Source organism: Ostrea edulis, chromosome 1, assembly GCF_947568905.1.
Source record: "Ostrea edulis chromosome 1, xbOstEdul1.1, whole genome shotgun sequence".
NCBI lineage: Eukaryota > Metazoa > Mollusca > Bivalvia > Ostreida > Ostreidae > Ostrea > Ostrea edulis.
The window spans coordinates 26,016,851-26,031,334 of NC_079164.1; the positions used below are offsets into that span (position 1 = coordinate 26,016,851).

The following is a 14,484-nucleotide window of genomic DNA, read 5'->3' on the forward strand; positions in this document are numbered from 1 at the left end:
AATATATATTTATTACTATACAGTAAGATATACAGTGTGTGGTACTTTTGATTCCAGGTAAATCGATAACATAACTACTTTTTAGCAAACTGTGTAGTCAATATCTGCAAGAGTTATCTTTCTTTTTCTGTTCCAAGCACGGCGCCGCGTTGGGAGATTATTTCATTTGTACATAGAGAGCGTCATTATCGCAGAAGCCTGAAAATGTTTAGAATATACGTGTGCATGCAGTTAGAAGATAACACCGACGAAGCGTAAATACAGTAAGGGAGTGATTGTAATGGTATTAGTGGATGAGAAAATGTATATATACTGTCGACAAGGGATGCTTACTGCTCCTAGGCACCTAATCTCACCTCTGATGTGTCCAGGGGTCCGTGTTTGCCCAACTATCTATTTTGTATTGCTTATGGGATATATGAAATTGTTCGCTGTTCCTTGTCTTCGCCTTTCATGCATGTACTTCTTCACTTTCTCTATCAGATGACCGGAGAAGAGCGCATGTGACGTCACAGCACCACGTGACTACCTGATGAACGAAATGTTTGTCATGGTTGTTATAACGATCTAGTTCGTCAATACAACCTCGCATTGGGTCAAATGCTGTCTGACGTGTTTCATACCAATTGTTAAGCCGTTCTTGGCACACTGATTTTGACTGCGGATAACTCCGATTACCTGATCAGGATATAGGGCTCACGGCCGGTGTGACCGGTCAAGAAGGAATGCCTACTCCTCCTAGGCACCTGATCCCACCTCTGGTGTGTCCAGGGATCCGTGTTTGCCCAACTATTTATTTTGTATTGCTTATAGGTAACTCGGGGTTTATTTATAAAATCGTATTGTAGCTATTTATCGCAGTATTTCGACGAAATAAGTATTAGAATTAATCCCTATATGCATAAGGAAAACAAATTGTATATGATTTAATGAACTTTGGAAACATGCGATATGTCCTTTAAATACTGTGCAAGAGCTTTTAGGCAATGCAAATCCCGCTACTAGTCAAACCATGGAAACCTGGATACTAGCACCATATCATAGCATGACTTGTCCAATTTCAGTGTGGGAGAATCTAAAGTACGCGTGGATATCAAGGAAACAGTAAAACGTATCATCTAATTTGTGTTAGTAGAATACTTAATCCTTTTCATTAATTAATAAGCTATAATTAACAGTGCAATCTCTTACATTTCACTTTTCATGTAAGGAGGGGCAATATGTCACAAATTTAAACATCATAGAAAATATACACGTTCATAATATTTTAGGAGTTCCTAATATTTTAGGAATTTAACAGCTTTGGTTTACAACCAGAATATGCCCCCAAAATATAATATATTAACCCATACGTCCATTTTTGTGCATTAATTCTCATAACGTCAACATCATGACGTAAGAATCATGACGTTATATAGTTTTAATGCTGAAAAACCAACACCAAGTTTAAACGACTGTAAAACGAAATCTAGAAAAGATATTGTTATAAAATAAATTGTTCTATAACCTATCAATCTTTGAGCATCAACTGTGAAAGTATCATTTATTTTGGCGAAAGGGCCAATTTTAGTACTTTATGGCTTTAGTTCTTTCTGTCAAAACTGTACAACCTGTGATATATTGATCATTCATTTATTAGGAACCTCATGGGACATAATTACTGTACAAAAGCCTTTGAAAATTTAACTTGTAAATCTTCTAACGTTGTCTTTGCAATTGAATGTAATATTTGTGGGTTTATCTATGTCGAGGAAACTAAGGGGTCATTAAATAAAAGAATACCAGGACACAGGTTTTAAATCAATAATGGTGGTAATCAACATCCCTAGATGCCGGAGTTCCCCATTCACAATATCTTCGTCGTCTTTGGTGATCAAGTCTTCAAACAGTCAGTTGGAATTCCCATGGGCACGAATTGTGCTCTTTTATCAGTTGACCCATTTTTATATTCTTATTTAAGATTTTATTCATCTATCTTGCTGTGGCCTTCAACTCGACATTTAGATATACATGTATATCGACATTTTATATCTTAAAAATACATATTTTCATTCATAAGTTGATTTCACATATCCCAGTAAACTGAAAATAAGACACCACAGAGTCTTCCACATATGCTTCATACATGGATATTTTTATATTGAACATAGATGTTAACGGCAAACTAACAACTCAATTTTATGACAAACGGGAAATCGTCAGCTTCTCCATCGTCACTTCCCATTTTTGTGTAGCAATATGCCATTATCACCTGCATATGGTGTTTATGTCTTTCCACTGATTCGATATACAAGAACATGTGCGCATTGTCAGTTTTTAAATCGATGCAGGATACTTGCAAATAAGTTCATGTTACAACAGTCTCGTTTAAAGTCAGCATTTTGCAATTTTTATGATCATTATAACGATCTAATTTAACGATACAACCTACCATTGGATCAAATGCTGTCTGACGTGTTTCATACCAATTGTTAGGCTGTTTTTCACACAATGATTTTGACTGCGGATTGCTCCGTTCATCTGATATAGCCCTAGGGTTCATGGCGGGTGTGACCGATCGACAGGGAATGTTTACTACTCCTAAGCACCTGGTCCCATTTCTGATATGTCCAGTGGTCCATGCTTGCCCTACACTTAATTTTATATTTTTAAATAGGAATTCTGGGGATGATCACTGTTCGTTATTTTCACCTTTTCATTTGGTAGGGTAAAGAAAAACAACTTGATTATTCTCCGTTTGACTTTTGACTGACAATGTAATGGGGATAATTCAAATTACTGGTGATAATATGTGTAGTAATCTTTATCGTACCACACCTGCTGTGGCACAGACCTCGGTTTTTGCAGTTTCATCCGAAGGACCGTCCGATTTAGTCGCCTCTTATGACAAGCAAGGGGGCACTGAGGGCCTATTCTAACCCGGATCCCCACGAGATTATATATATATATATATATAAGTTGATTTAATTGTGTTGTATTGTTGCATTACTTTGCTTACCCTTGTAAAGTGCCTTAGAGTAATTTGTTTGATATAAGATTGATTAATTGATTGATTGTATATTGCTTAACGTCTCGCTCGAGAATTTTTCACTCATATGGAGACGTCACCCAGACCGGTAAAGGGCTTCAAAATTTAGGCCTATGCTCGACACTTACGGCCATTGAGCAATTAGGGTTCTTTAGCGTGCCACACCTACTGTGACACGGGAAATCCGTTTTTAAGGTCATCTCCGAAGACCCGGACATTGCCGAGCGTTTGACGATGGAACTATCACTACCTGTTTTAACGACTTGGGTCTGTCGCGGCCGGGATTCGAATGAATGAATGCGGGGCGAACGCTCTAACCTCTCTGCCACCGTGCCGGTTTTTATATAAGACGATACATAACTGTTATTATTATTATAGTATCATTATCAATATCATTATATCAAGGAAACCGATAGGATTCAGAACTCCGAGCACATATATTATTAAATCATATTATTAAATCACTTCATGTCATATCAGTATTAACAATTTGATGCACATTTTCTCAAGACTTTGATAAACAGGAGCAAACACCCTTAAGAATGGATTCTTCTCAGATTTATTAGAGTCTTGAGATATGGGATATTTTGCATGCCAAAGATATAGAATCTGCACATTTTTTGAAGCACAATATAAAAGAACTGCGTATTTTGGGTCTTGTTTTTTGTTTGTTTGAAGAATAGGTCGAGGTCAAAGTCTTCTCATACCAGAGGAATTTGAAATTCAGCTAGTGCTAATGTAACGAGGACCGTTACAGATGTTTTCTCAAATGTCACCATCTGTCAAGTGGAACATTTTATTTCAGTAATTTTAATTGAATCGTTTGATAGACAATTATATGCAGGAAGTATGACATTCATTCTATGTCCTTCATTCAGATGAGAGCTAAAGAGGTTAAAACATTTTGCAAACAAAGCTAATCGACTGTACATCTGCGTGTTTGTCAAAACGTTTGACATGTACATCAGTGAAGAATCTCGATATATTTTAATGGTATAATTTTGAAACCAATTCATTGAAAAGAAAGGGAGTTATCAACGTTATACTCTGATTAGAACAGTAGATGGCGTGAAGGAATAGTTGTGAGGAATTAATTTCTATTTGATTGTATTTAGTCATACTTTCCAGTGAGAAGAATCATTTCATTAAGGAGGTGTCATGGGCTAGTCAGGCCTTGCCTGTTTCTATGTCGTACACGCGTATTTTAAGATAGATATGAGTATTGTTATACATGTAGGAATGAATGACACGTGTTTTTATCAAGCTCTATAAGCTATACACTTGATGCAAATTATGCAATTTAACATGATTGGTATACAAAGTAATCAAATTGATTTCCGAACAGTCCCATTTAAAAACATTTATGATCACGTAACGTCACAAGCGACGCAAAAGCGTGAACGGCGTGCAGGCTGTTGGTGGAAACTTTCAGCGATAAAAGAAAGAAGTCAGTCATGAAGGGAATTAAATTTCATGTTTTAAAGAAAATCATTTTAATACCATAATTGCCTATTTTTTTAAATGTTATGTTTCTAACAATACTTTTCTCGCCCACTTTCACCATAAACGTCAATCATTCATAAAATGTTAGGTACGAAGACTATATTTGACACAAGTCTATGCATATACATAATGAATATGGAGCTGTGCGTATTGAATGATGTGCATATTAAATCAATTATTGCTCTTATTAATTTATTATGCGCAATAATTGATTTGTTATGCGCAACAATTGAATTACTATGGGCAATAATTGAATGTTTTTCAGTACTTAAATGTGTTTCAATAATTGAATCCAATTACTGCCCTCATTAATAAAATTGATGTGCGCATCAATGGGGTGAAATTATTGCTCGCAAAATTTAATTTAGAGCTCGATATAATTGATTTTATGATCTCTTTAATCTAGCTGAAGATAGATTTAATTTGTATAAAGAATTAATACTCATATCAAGTCTTTTCTCGATCCAGATCAAGGAACAAAAGTAAATATGCTTACTATTTTTGGCAGAAAAAATAATCACTATTTCAAACAAATATCACGTATAATGTACATGTGCAAGAAATTGTTATTTTCTGACAACGTTGTTAGTCATTGAAAATTATTTTTATGCACAATTTATATTGAAAGGAGGGAATGTATACCTTTCACAAATATATAAGATACTGTTATTCATAGGGAAATTTAAAAATTCACATTGAAGTGGAAAACGCCTTGTGACAAAACGTTGCGTCATATCTATGAAGCAGAATTCAAAAACTTTTACGGGAGAAGAAAAGCCTCTTGCTGTGGCCTTCAATTCGACATTTAGATATATCGAGGATTTATTATCTATTAACAGTGATAATTTTCATTCATATGTCGATTCAATATAGCCCAGTGAACTCGAAATAAACGACACCACAGAGTCGTCCACTTCTGCTTCATACTTAAATATTTTATTGAAAGTAGATATCAACGACAAACTAACACTCAACTTTATGACAAACGGGATGATTTCAACTTCTACATCGTCAACCCATATTTATGTAGTAATATTCCATTTTCACCCGCATACGGTATTTACATCTCTCAACTGATTCGATACGCAAGAGCTTGTTATGCTTATGGTCAATCTTTAAATCGAGGCAGGCTACTGACAAACAAGTTGATGGTGCAGGGGTTCCAATAGTCTCGTTTAGAATCAGCATTTCGCAAATATTATGATCGTTATCATGATCTAGTTTCCCAATACAACCTATCATTGGGTCAAGTGCTGTTTGGCGTGTTTCATGCCGATTGTTAGGCCGTTCTTGGCACACGGATTTTGACTACGGATAACTCGTTTACCTGATCAAGATATAGGGCTCACGGCGGGTGTGCCCGGTCGACAGTGGATGCTTACTCCTCCTAGGCACCTGATCCCACCTCTGGTATGTCCAAGGGTCCGTGTTTGCTCAACTCTTTATTTTGTATTTCTTATAGCAGTTATGAGATTGATCACTGTTCGTTATCTTCACCTTTCATCTAAAGACATCTTTCAATGCTTCTATTTACTTAATCAAGTGCTTATACTGGGTACCTACATATGCATGTAATTAAAAATAAAGGAAAATTAAAATCAAATCTAATATATACATCATTTATCTTATGACCGTACTATCAAAGATTAAGAGGCACTCCTTTTGCGAAGACCTGTTTTTACGCGCTATACCGATCAAACTGCCTGGTGCGATATAGGAAGAGTTAAGGTAACTCTATACTCGCAGTTTTGTCTGATACAAGTTTGAAAAGTGTATTTATTTCCATTTATTAGAGTTAAAACTAATAAATTATCAAATAAAATATATAGGTCACCACACTTTTTTAAGATGCGAGACATAGATAAACAGAATCATATATCACCGTCAGAAAGTTGCAATTTTCTTTAAACGGTGTGATCAAAATTTCATAAAAACTATTTATGACGATATCATAGGATTCATAACAATTTCCTGAAACTGTTTCTTCACAACAAATATACAAAATGTCTGTAAAATATAATAAAGGAAATCTATCGCATAATAGACTTGATATGGAAATCAATGAAAAGAGTTATATCCCCTGGATTCAATATTTTGCAACATGAACAGTGATCAATCTCATAACTCCTATAAGCAATACAAAATAGACAGTTGGGCAAACAAGGACCCTGGACACACTATAATTTGGACTTCTGAAATAGTTTGTTTTTAACAAGATTTTTTAAAATATCTATCGGAAAAGACTCTAACAAAAACTTATGTTCCTATCATGCATAAATCTGAATAAATCATTGATTTAATTTGCAAAATCTGCTGACATCAAAGGAGAGTTGAATTACTATTATTACTGTTGATCTGAATATATCCCGTATTAAATAATTGTTCTCTCTCTCTCTCTCTCTCTCTCTCTCTCTCTCTCTCTCTCTCTCTCTCTCTCTCAAAAAGAAGTATTGCGCGCATCAGTAGGGCAATAATTCAAATATTGTGCTCATTAGTTGAATAGATGCGCAAATTAATTGAGCTATTGTTCTCTTCAATTAAATTATAACACATATGAATTGAATTGTTGATATAATCAGTTCATTAGAAGAGAGGAACAATTCAATTATAGCGCGTATCAATTCAACAGAATAATTAATGTTAATTCAACAGAATAATTAATTCCATCTACAATTCAATTAAATTCGATTATTTCGATTTCATGATATCATTAATTATTTGAATAATTAAAGATATCTTCAATTAGAGTTTATGTTAATTTGGTGTCCCATATATGAAAGGCATTTGATATCATATTTGAAATCTACATGTATATGTATATATTTACATCCAATATATCTTTGTATATTGTTTTCCAACATGATTAATTCAAAGTCCTTCAAATGACAGAGTTCATCATTTTTGAGTGGAATTATGTGTGAGCTTGTAAGATATTCTTTTTAAACATTAAAGGTTTTCTGTGCACCTTTATTAACCTGTGTATTGAAACCATGGGTTTGAACGCCTACCATATAAATATCATTTATTGTAGAAATGCATCAGTCCCTGGAGATGGACACGTTTTATGGCCAATAATTATCAATTTCTCGTTTCAATGTGAAAAATAAAATGGGGAAACCTTTCATCCTGAAAATCTAATATGAGACGATGATACAAAGAAAAGCACATGTAGGTTATCCAATCCCCCTCAACAGGGACAAAAATAGCCTTCGATTCGTATACATGTTAAACAAGATTGATGTACATCATTCATCGAGGAAGTATTTCATAATGTATTTGAAAATTGATAAACGTGATATCAAATGCGGCAAGCATCACAATTCTTGATGACCCGATTGAAAGATGATTACCACTTATTTGATACTAATCAGTTTCTTTACAATATGTACTGAAAGTACGGACGATTGTCCTGATCAGAATTGGTAAGATTTCTCTTTTTGTACTTTGACAGTAGTCAATTTGTCGATGTCTTGCAGGTAACAATAACACTTTTGTGTTAGAGAGGTGTCCCGTAGTCTTATGTGTAGCATCCTTGATAAATACATCCGCAAGTTTCCTATCTGATGTACTCTTCTATAGGGATGGACATATAACCTAAATTAATCTGCTGTATTTAGATTTAGACCATGAGAGACTCTTTTGATGTATTTCCCTGGTGGGAATTACCTTATGTATTTTTATGGGGGCTGTAGGGCTCTTATCGGATACAGTTTTCTAAGCAGTTGAAAGATTCTTATTCTAGGAGTATTTACTTGGACAAAAGAATTGTAACAGTACTGAGTATCGTTTCATTGGATACGTTCATACATGTATATCAAAGGATATGTTAACACAAAGTACCACACTTATATATATATAGTTCATTGAATTGTGGAAACATCGTAAGAAAAGAGGGGGGAAAAAGAGTTATATTACTGGCATTTCGGTGACTGTTAATCTGTTCATAGCTATATAGGAAGACAAAATGCATGTAATTTTGTATACTTTGAAAACATGAGATGTGTCCTTTAATAGCTATATACTATCTTAACGCTTGTATCTATGTACATGTAATGATGAATTATATTTTAGGCCAGGCTGTAAGGACAATTGCAGAGCTACAGAAAACAAGAGTTGTGAACGTACGTCATTAGTAGAATGTTTGAATTCTTAACACAAATAATGTACAGACTGTATATGAGATACTGATTTCTATGCAATAAAACGTCATATAGTACCACTTTTATTCCTGCCTCGTTTTGATGTTTTCATTTCAACCTTTTCAGCGTGTGAAGACGGTACATTAGGTGTAAATTGTTCAGAGCCATGTTCAGCCGGCTATTACGGAGAGAGATGTTATAAAGTGTGTAACTGTACAGAAGGAGAGGTTTGTGATACACGGTACGGCTGTGTGGAGAACAGAACGGACGACATCGCGGGGATAACTACGTACAAATACGTGCAAGTAACATCAAAGGATTATCTCAGTACAACTGCACCAAAGTCTAAATATTTCCAAACATCAAACTCTCCTGAAGGTGAGTTTAAATGCTATTTACATGCACCACGTTTCTCAGTAATACATAGCTTTTCGTGATAGCTCAGTTACAATTCACTTGCCTCCTATCTTGTTTCCACACACAGACACACACACAGAGAGAGAGAGAGAGAGAGAGAGAGAGAATAAATAAAATGGGTACACTGTGCATTACCCACAGGCACTTGGAGACATGGATCATGATCATTCCATCATCAAATCAATTGCTTTCATCAATTGAATTGATGAGCGTAGCAATTCAATTACTGCGCACAATGATTGAAGCAATACACCGGTGACGGTCGCGATAGTTAAATGTATATACATGTAATATGTATATATATATATATATATATATATATATATATATATGGGGGGGGGTGTAAAAAATAAAAAAGATACACGAAAACGTTTAGTAAAGCTTTAGCGCTTTCATTTCAAATCTTCAGAAGCTTCTGAAGATTTGAAATGAAAGCGCTAAAAAGCTTTACTAAACCTCTTCGTGTATCTTTTTTATTTTTTACCTATACTTTTACCGATCATTGCGAAAAGAAATTATTATCTATCTATTTATCTATCTATCTATCTATCTATCTATCTATCTATCTATCTATATATATATATGCATGCAGATCTAGAGTCGTAGGTCCGAGCCTCGCTTGTACATTGTCCGTATCAACTTTAGGAAATGAAAATAGGCAGTAAATAGACATTTGAATGTGAGAATCAATGGCCTTTGGACGAAAACCTTTATTTTAAGAAGATTAGTCGTGTCACGATAGGCGTTAACACGATAAAGATCCCCTACTGTTACAGCCCTGGGCGCCAAGCATCTCTAAACTGTGGTACGTAAAACTGGTTTAGTCTCAAAATTAGTGCAAATAAAAACAAAATTGCATAGAATCAAAATTGAATTGAAGGAGCACTTCATAAGGTTAAGTTCAGACTAGGTCTTTGCGTGATTAGTTCCCAAAGTTTCTCAATAGTCTTGTTTACTGTAAATGTTTAAAATCTTACGCAATTAGGGGGAGATTCTGCATTCATTTTTTTTTTTAAACTTTCGTGTTGCTGGGTCATTTTAAATCTGTACATAATCTCCCTCTTGACCTTGAATAAACACTTTTGGATATAAAAGTGTTACGATTTTATATTGGTAACATGAATATTATATTTCTAAACAAAAAGACTGCATTTGTTTTAAAATATTCATTCGTCATAAGGGACATTGCCTTATTTTGTCGAGACACGTACGGTGTATGATGCTATATTGTGCCCATGCACCGTGTATAGATCGAAACGTTTCTCCTTCATCTATTTTTTATACAGCTGTTGTTTCTTGTGTGCGAGGTTTTTTTACGAAGTAGATTCATCGTCTATTGTGTCGATTTGAGATTGGTACTAAACTACATATATACGATTTGGTATTTCATTTTGGCGCAATTGTATCGTGGTACTATCCCCAAAACAAGACTTGTTTTTATCTCGTGTCATAGAAATGTTGTTTCCAGTTGGAACTTGAATTACCCAGAACCAAAATCATAAATGATCACTGCATCACGTACAAAGCTGTACCGTGATACATTAATTAGAATTGGTCGTTTTAGTTCCGGTTATCTCAACGTTTCCACCGGAACTATAAAAAAAAAATACGAAATTCAGAGTTCCGCGTTCTATTATAATAGTGGTTCCAACATGTTTTTCTGTCACTTTTCAACAAATGCAAGCTTTATAGAGCGCCAAATTAACATAAACTGAAATAATTAAAAGATATACTTAATCATTTTAAGATATAAATTCACACTATAATTGAATTGGTGTGTGTATCAATTCAAGTTTGCTCTCATCAATTGAAGTGATGCACGCATCAATTCAATAACTGAATTTAATGCTCCCATCAATTCAATTGATGAGAGCAATAATTGATTTGATGCGAGCATTCATTCAATTGGTTAGCTAGCAATAATTCATTTGATGCACACATTACAGGGGCGGATCCAGGAATTCTGGTTACGGGGGGCGTCACTTTATGAGGTAGTGGGTGCAAGGCGAAGCCCTGGTGGGGGTCCAGGTGGCAAAGCCCCCGGAAGCTCCTGGATTTTACAGATTTTATGGGGCTTGAAATATATCTCCTATTAAGTCATTTGTACTATTTTCTATCATTTTAATAAGGTGAAATTAATAAAAATGACCAAACTTTTAAGGGGTTTTTGGAAAAAAATAACTTCTCCCAATAAAGTAATTCAAGAAATCAAAGGATTTTGTCATTTATTTCTCCGGGAGTGGAAGAATTTATTGCTTCTTTTATCGTTTAGTACATTTTCCGAAACAAGATACCGCGATTTACCTTAAATTTGAAAATTTTAGGGGCGCGCGCGCCGGCTACGCCCCCTCTAAATCCGCCACTGCATTATTAAATTCAATTATGTCTCTCATCAATGCAATCGAATTGAAGATCTAATTATATAGTTGCTCTTCTTAAAAGAATTATTGCGAGCAGCAATTGAATTAATGGTATCAATTCAATGGAAGACAGCAATAATTCAATTATTACTCACATTATTTGAATTTATATGCGCCACCATTCAATTGAAGAGAGCAATAAATCAATTATTGCTCGCATTAATTCAATTTTTGTCAGCAATAATTGATTTCTTGCTCTCTTGAACTCTAGAGCGCATCAATTCAATTTTTGATATCATCGATTTATTTGAAGAGGGCAATAATTCAAATATACCGCTCATCAATTTAGCAGAATAATTAATCTTATCAGCAATTTAGTTAATGCGCGCAATAATTCAAAACTGAAGATATCATTAATTATTTGGATCTTTATCTAAATTGTTGCGCGCATCAAATGAATTAATGACATCTTCAAATAATTAAAGATATTTTCAATATATTTGAGTTGATGTTAATTTGTCGCTCCTAAAGGATTATGTTACTGTTACTTTTCCCTCAAAATTGTAAACCGGAAACAATGATTATGGGTATTACGTTAAGGTCGGTGACATCACCCGAAACTAAAACTATATATATATATACGCCATCAGACTAATCTCCAAACCACACTTGTGATATGATTTATTTATTTCAAATTAGGGCCCTCTTGGGCATAAGTTTAGGAGACCCCTTTCTTTTTTGAAGGAACAGGAACGCGAAGAAGTGACGAGGCTGATGCTGTGAGTAGCCGCGCGGTCATCATCACCGGAAGCTGCCTCATAGTCATCTGTATACTTTCAGTAATAGCGTATTTATGCTATTCAAAAAGGTAAACAATTACATTTCAAATAGCACCTATATAATAAAGCATTTGTACGTCCAATATTCAGTTACTTCTTAAAATGTTTACAGTATTCAATGGATTCTTTACAGCCGAAAAGCAGGATTAGTGCGACACAGAAGAAGTAAGTGATTTGCATACATAATTTTGATTCTAAGTTTGGTCCATGTAGTCTAGATCTAGAGATTTATAGATGACGTATAGATTTCCAAAATGAAATGTATTTTAGAGAGTGACAGATCTGGGAATTGGACAGACGGCAATATATCTCAGAATGCAGGTTTGGGGGATGATGAGTGCATATACAGTCAAGTGAATTCTGTACACATGCAGGAACTCCCACTTCCCTGCCTGCCGTCAGCTGCCCTAGACCCGCTCTATGGTCACGCAGATGATGCGATTTATAATACTCTTTCTCTCAAACTAAAACTTGACAACAAGGTCCTGGATCCTGAATGTGATCATGTACCAAAACCCCCTGATTCTGTGTCAGTTACACAAGTTCACAGTGTATACGAAGAGCCCAGTCCATTTGTTCCTTCTGACTTGGGTCTCGAGTCGAACTCTTTAGTGAAAACGACAGTTAGTGGATATACAGATAATTACCTTCAATGTGTGGATATACCATCGCTGAAGAGAAATCGGAACACCTCGGGGATTGACATTAGTGGAGAAAATGAGGAAACGAAACATTCTGAGTGCTCAAAAAGTGAAAACGTCGGTGAAGAAATAAAGTCCTTTGCATTTGCTGTAAAATCAAACACTGAAAATCACTCCTTTCGTGGTTCCCTCGAGGAAGACGCGCCTGGCATGGTTGCAGATAATTATTATATAATATCGAAAGTCGAAGTTGAGAATCACCAGTCATTTTCAAAACCCTAAAAGACTTCCGTTTTCGGGGGTTGGAAAAAAGCGAAATAAAAATCAACATGGACAAGTCAGACCGAGAAAAAAGAATTACCACGAATAGAAAATATCGAATATGGCTGTCGGTCGGTAGTACAAATGTATACATGCATATATATTTCTTTAAAAAGATGAAAATCCGTACAGCACAATGATAATAATAAAGAAAAACACACAAAAACAAATATTTACATTTCCAGTGTTCTTTACCAATAGGCAAGTTCCGAGATATCAGCTCTTCTGTGATGGAGGTACGTTCAGTATTCTGTTGAACGCTTGGGTGGGTACAAGATGTATACATATATTATAGACTAACCATGTTAATAAGAATAAAAGTACTCAAAGCGTAAATTTTGTTTGTATCAGCCATTGGTATACATTAAACTGACCATATGAAGAATAATATATTTATTTGAATTAGGCCATTAAATTTATTATTCATTTATTTTTTATTTCCTCTTCTGCACGAATGATACTTTATCAAAGAAAGATGGTGATTATCGATTTTTGTTTGAGCTATCTTATTATCAAATAATCATAAATTTACTAAGATTGTATGCCCCAGCAGTTTGAGTGGTTGCACGATGTCTGATAATCATCCTTTAGGCAATATATGAAGGCAGCGATGATCATTTGTACCCACCGCGTGTGCGCGAAAATATGTTTTGCGTCTCACTGTGCGTAAAAGTTCCGCAAAGGGAAAGAACTATTGGACAACTCGGAAATTGCGTATTGAAATGATAGTCATTTTCTCATGAATGTGCGTATGAATCTTGATAAATATACGAGGGCGAGTCAATAAGTAACCAGCCTATCCCATTTCCGATTGACCGAAACGGTCCCGATTTTCTTTGTTTCAATACATGTTTTATACCAGGGTACAAAATTGCACGTGTATCGAGTCATTCTTATATTAAGATATTGAATGCCAAACATGGCTAGTGATGCAAAGGCATGCTTTTCATCTAAAGTTGAATACCGTGCTATAATTCGGTACTTGTATTTAAAAGGTAAAACAGGCAAGGAAATACACGTCAGCGAGTTACCCGATGTTTATGGGTCTTCTGCGCCATCTTGTGCTCAGGTTAAATTCTGGGTAGGGGAATTCAAACGCGGTAGAACGTCTTTAGAAGATGAAGCTAGGTCTGGACGCCCACTGGATGTCATCGACGAGGACATGTGTAAAAAAAAAAAAAAAAAAAAAAAAAAAAAAAAAAAAAAGGTCCGGATCTTGTATACTCCGATAGGCGA

General features: G+C 35.1%; 1 protein-coding gene across 1 annotated transcript; it reads left to right on the forward strand.

Moving 5' to 3' along the window:
- The first annotated feature begins 7,690 nt into the window (after positions 1-7,690).
- On the forward strand, positions 7,691-13,584 carry LOC125672634 (uncharacterized). The gene is made up of 6 exons (XM_056147048.1): positions 7,691-7,953; positions 8,603-8,652; positions 8,797-9,048; positions 12,192-12,315; positions 12,420-12,451; positions 12,557-13,584. Exons 1-6 carry the CDS (start codon positions 7,874-7,876, stop codon positions 13,207-13,209), a joined length of 1,191 nt encoding a protein of 396 aa, XP_056003023.1. The 5' UTR covers positions 7,691-7,873; the 3' UTR covers positions 13,210-13,584.
- The last annotated feature ends 900 nt before the right edge of the window (positions 13,585-14,484 follow it).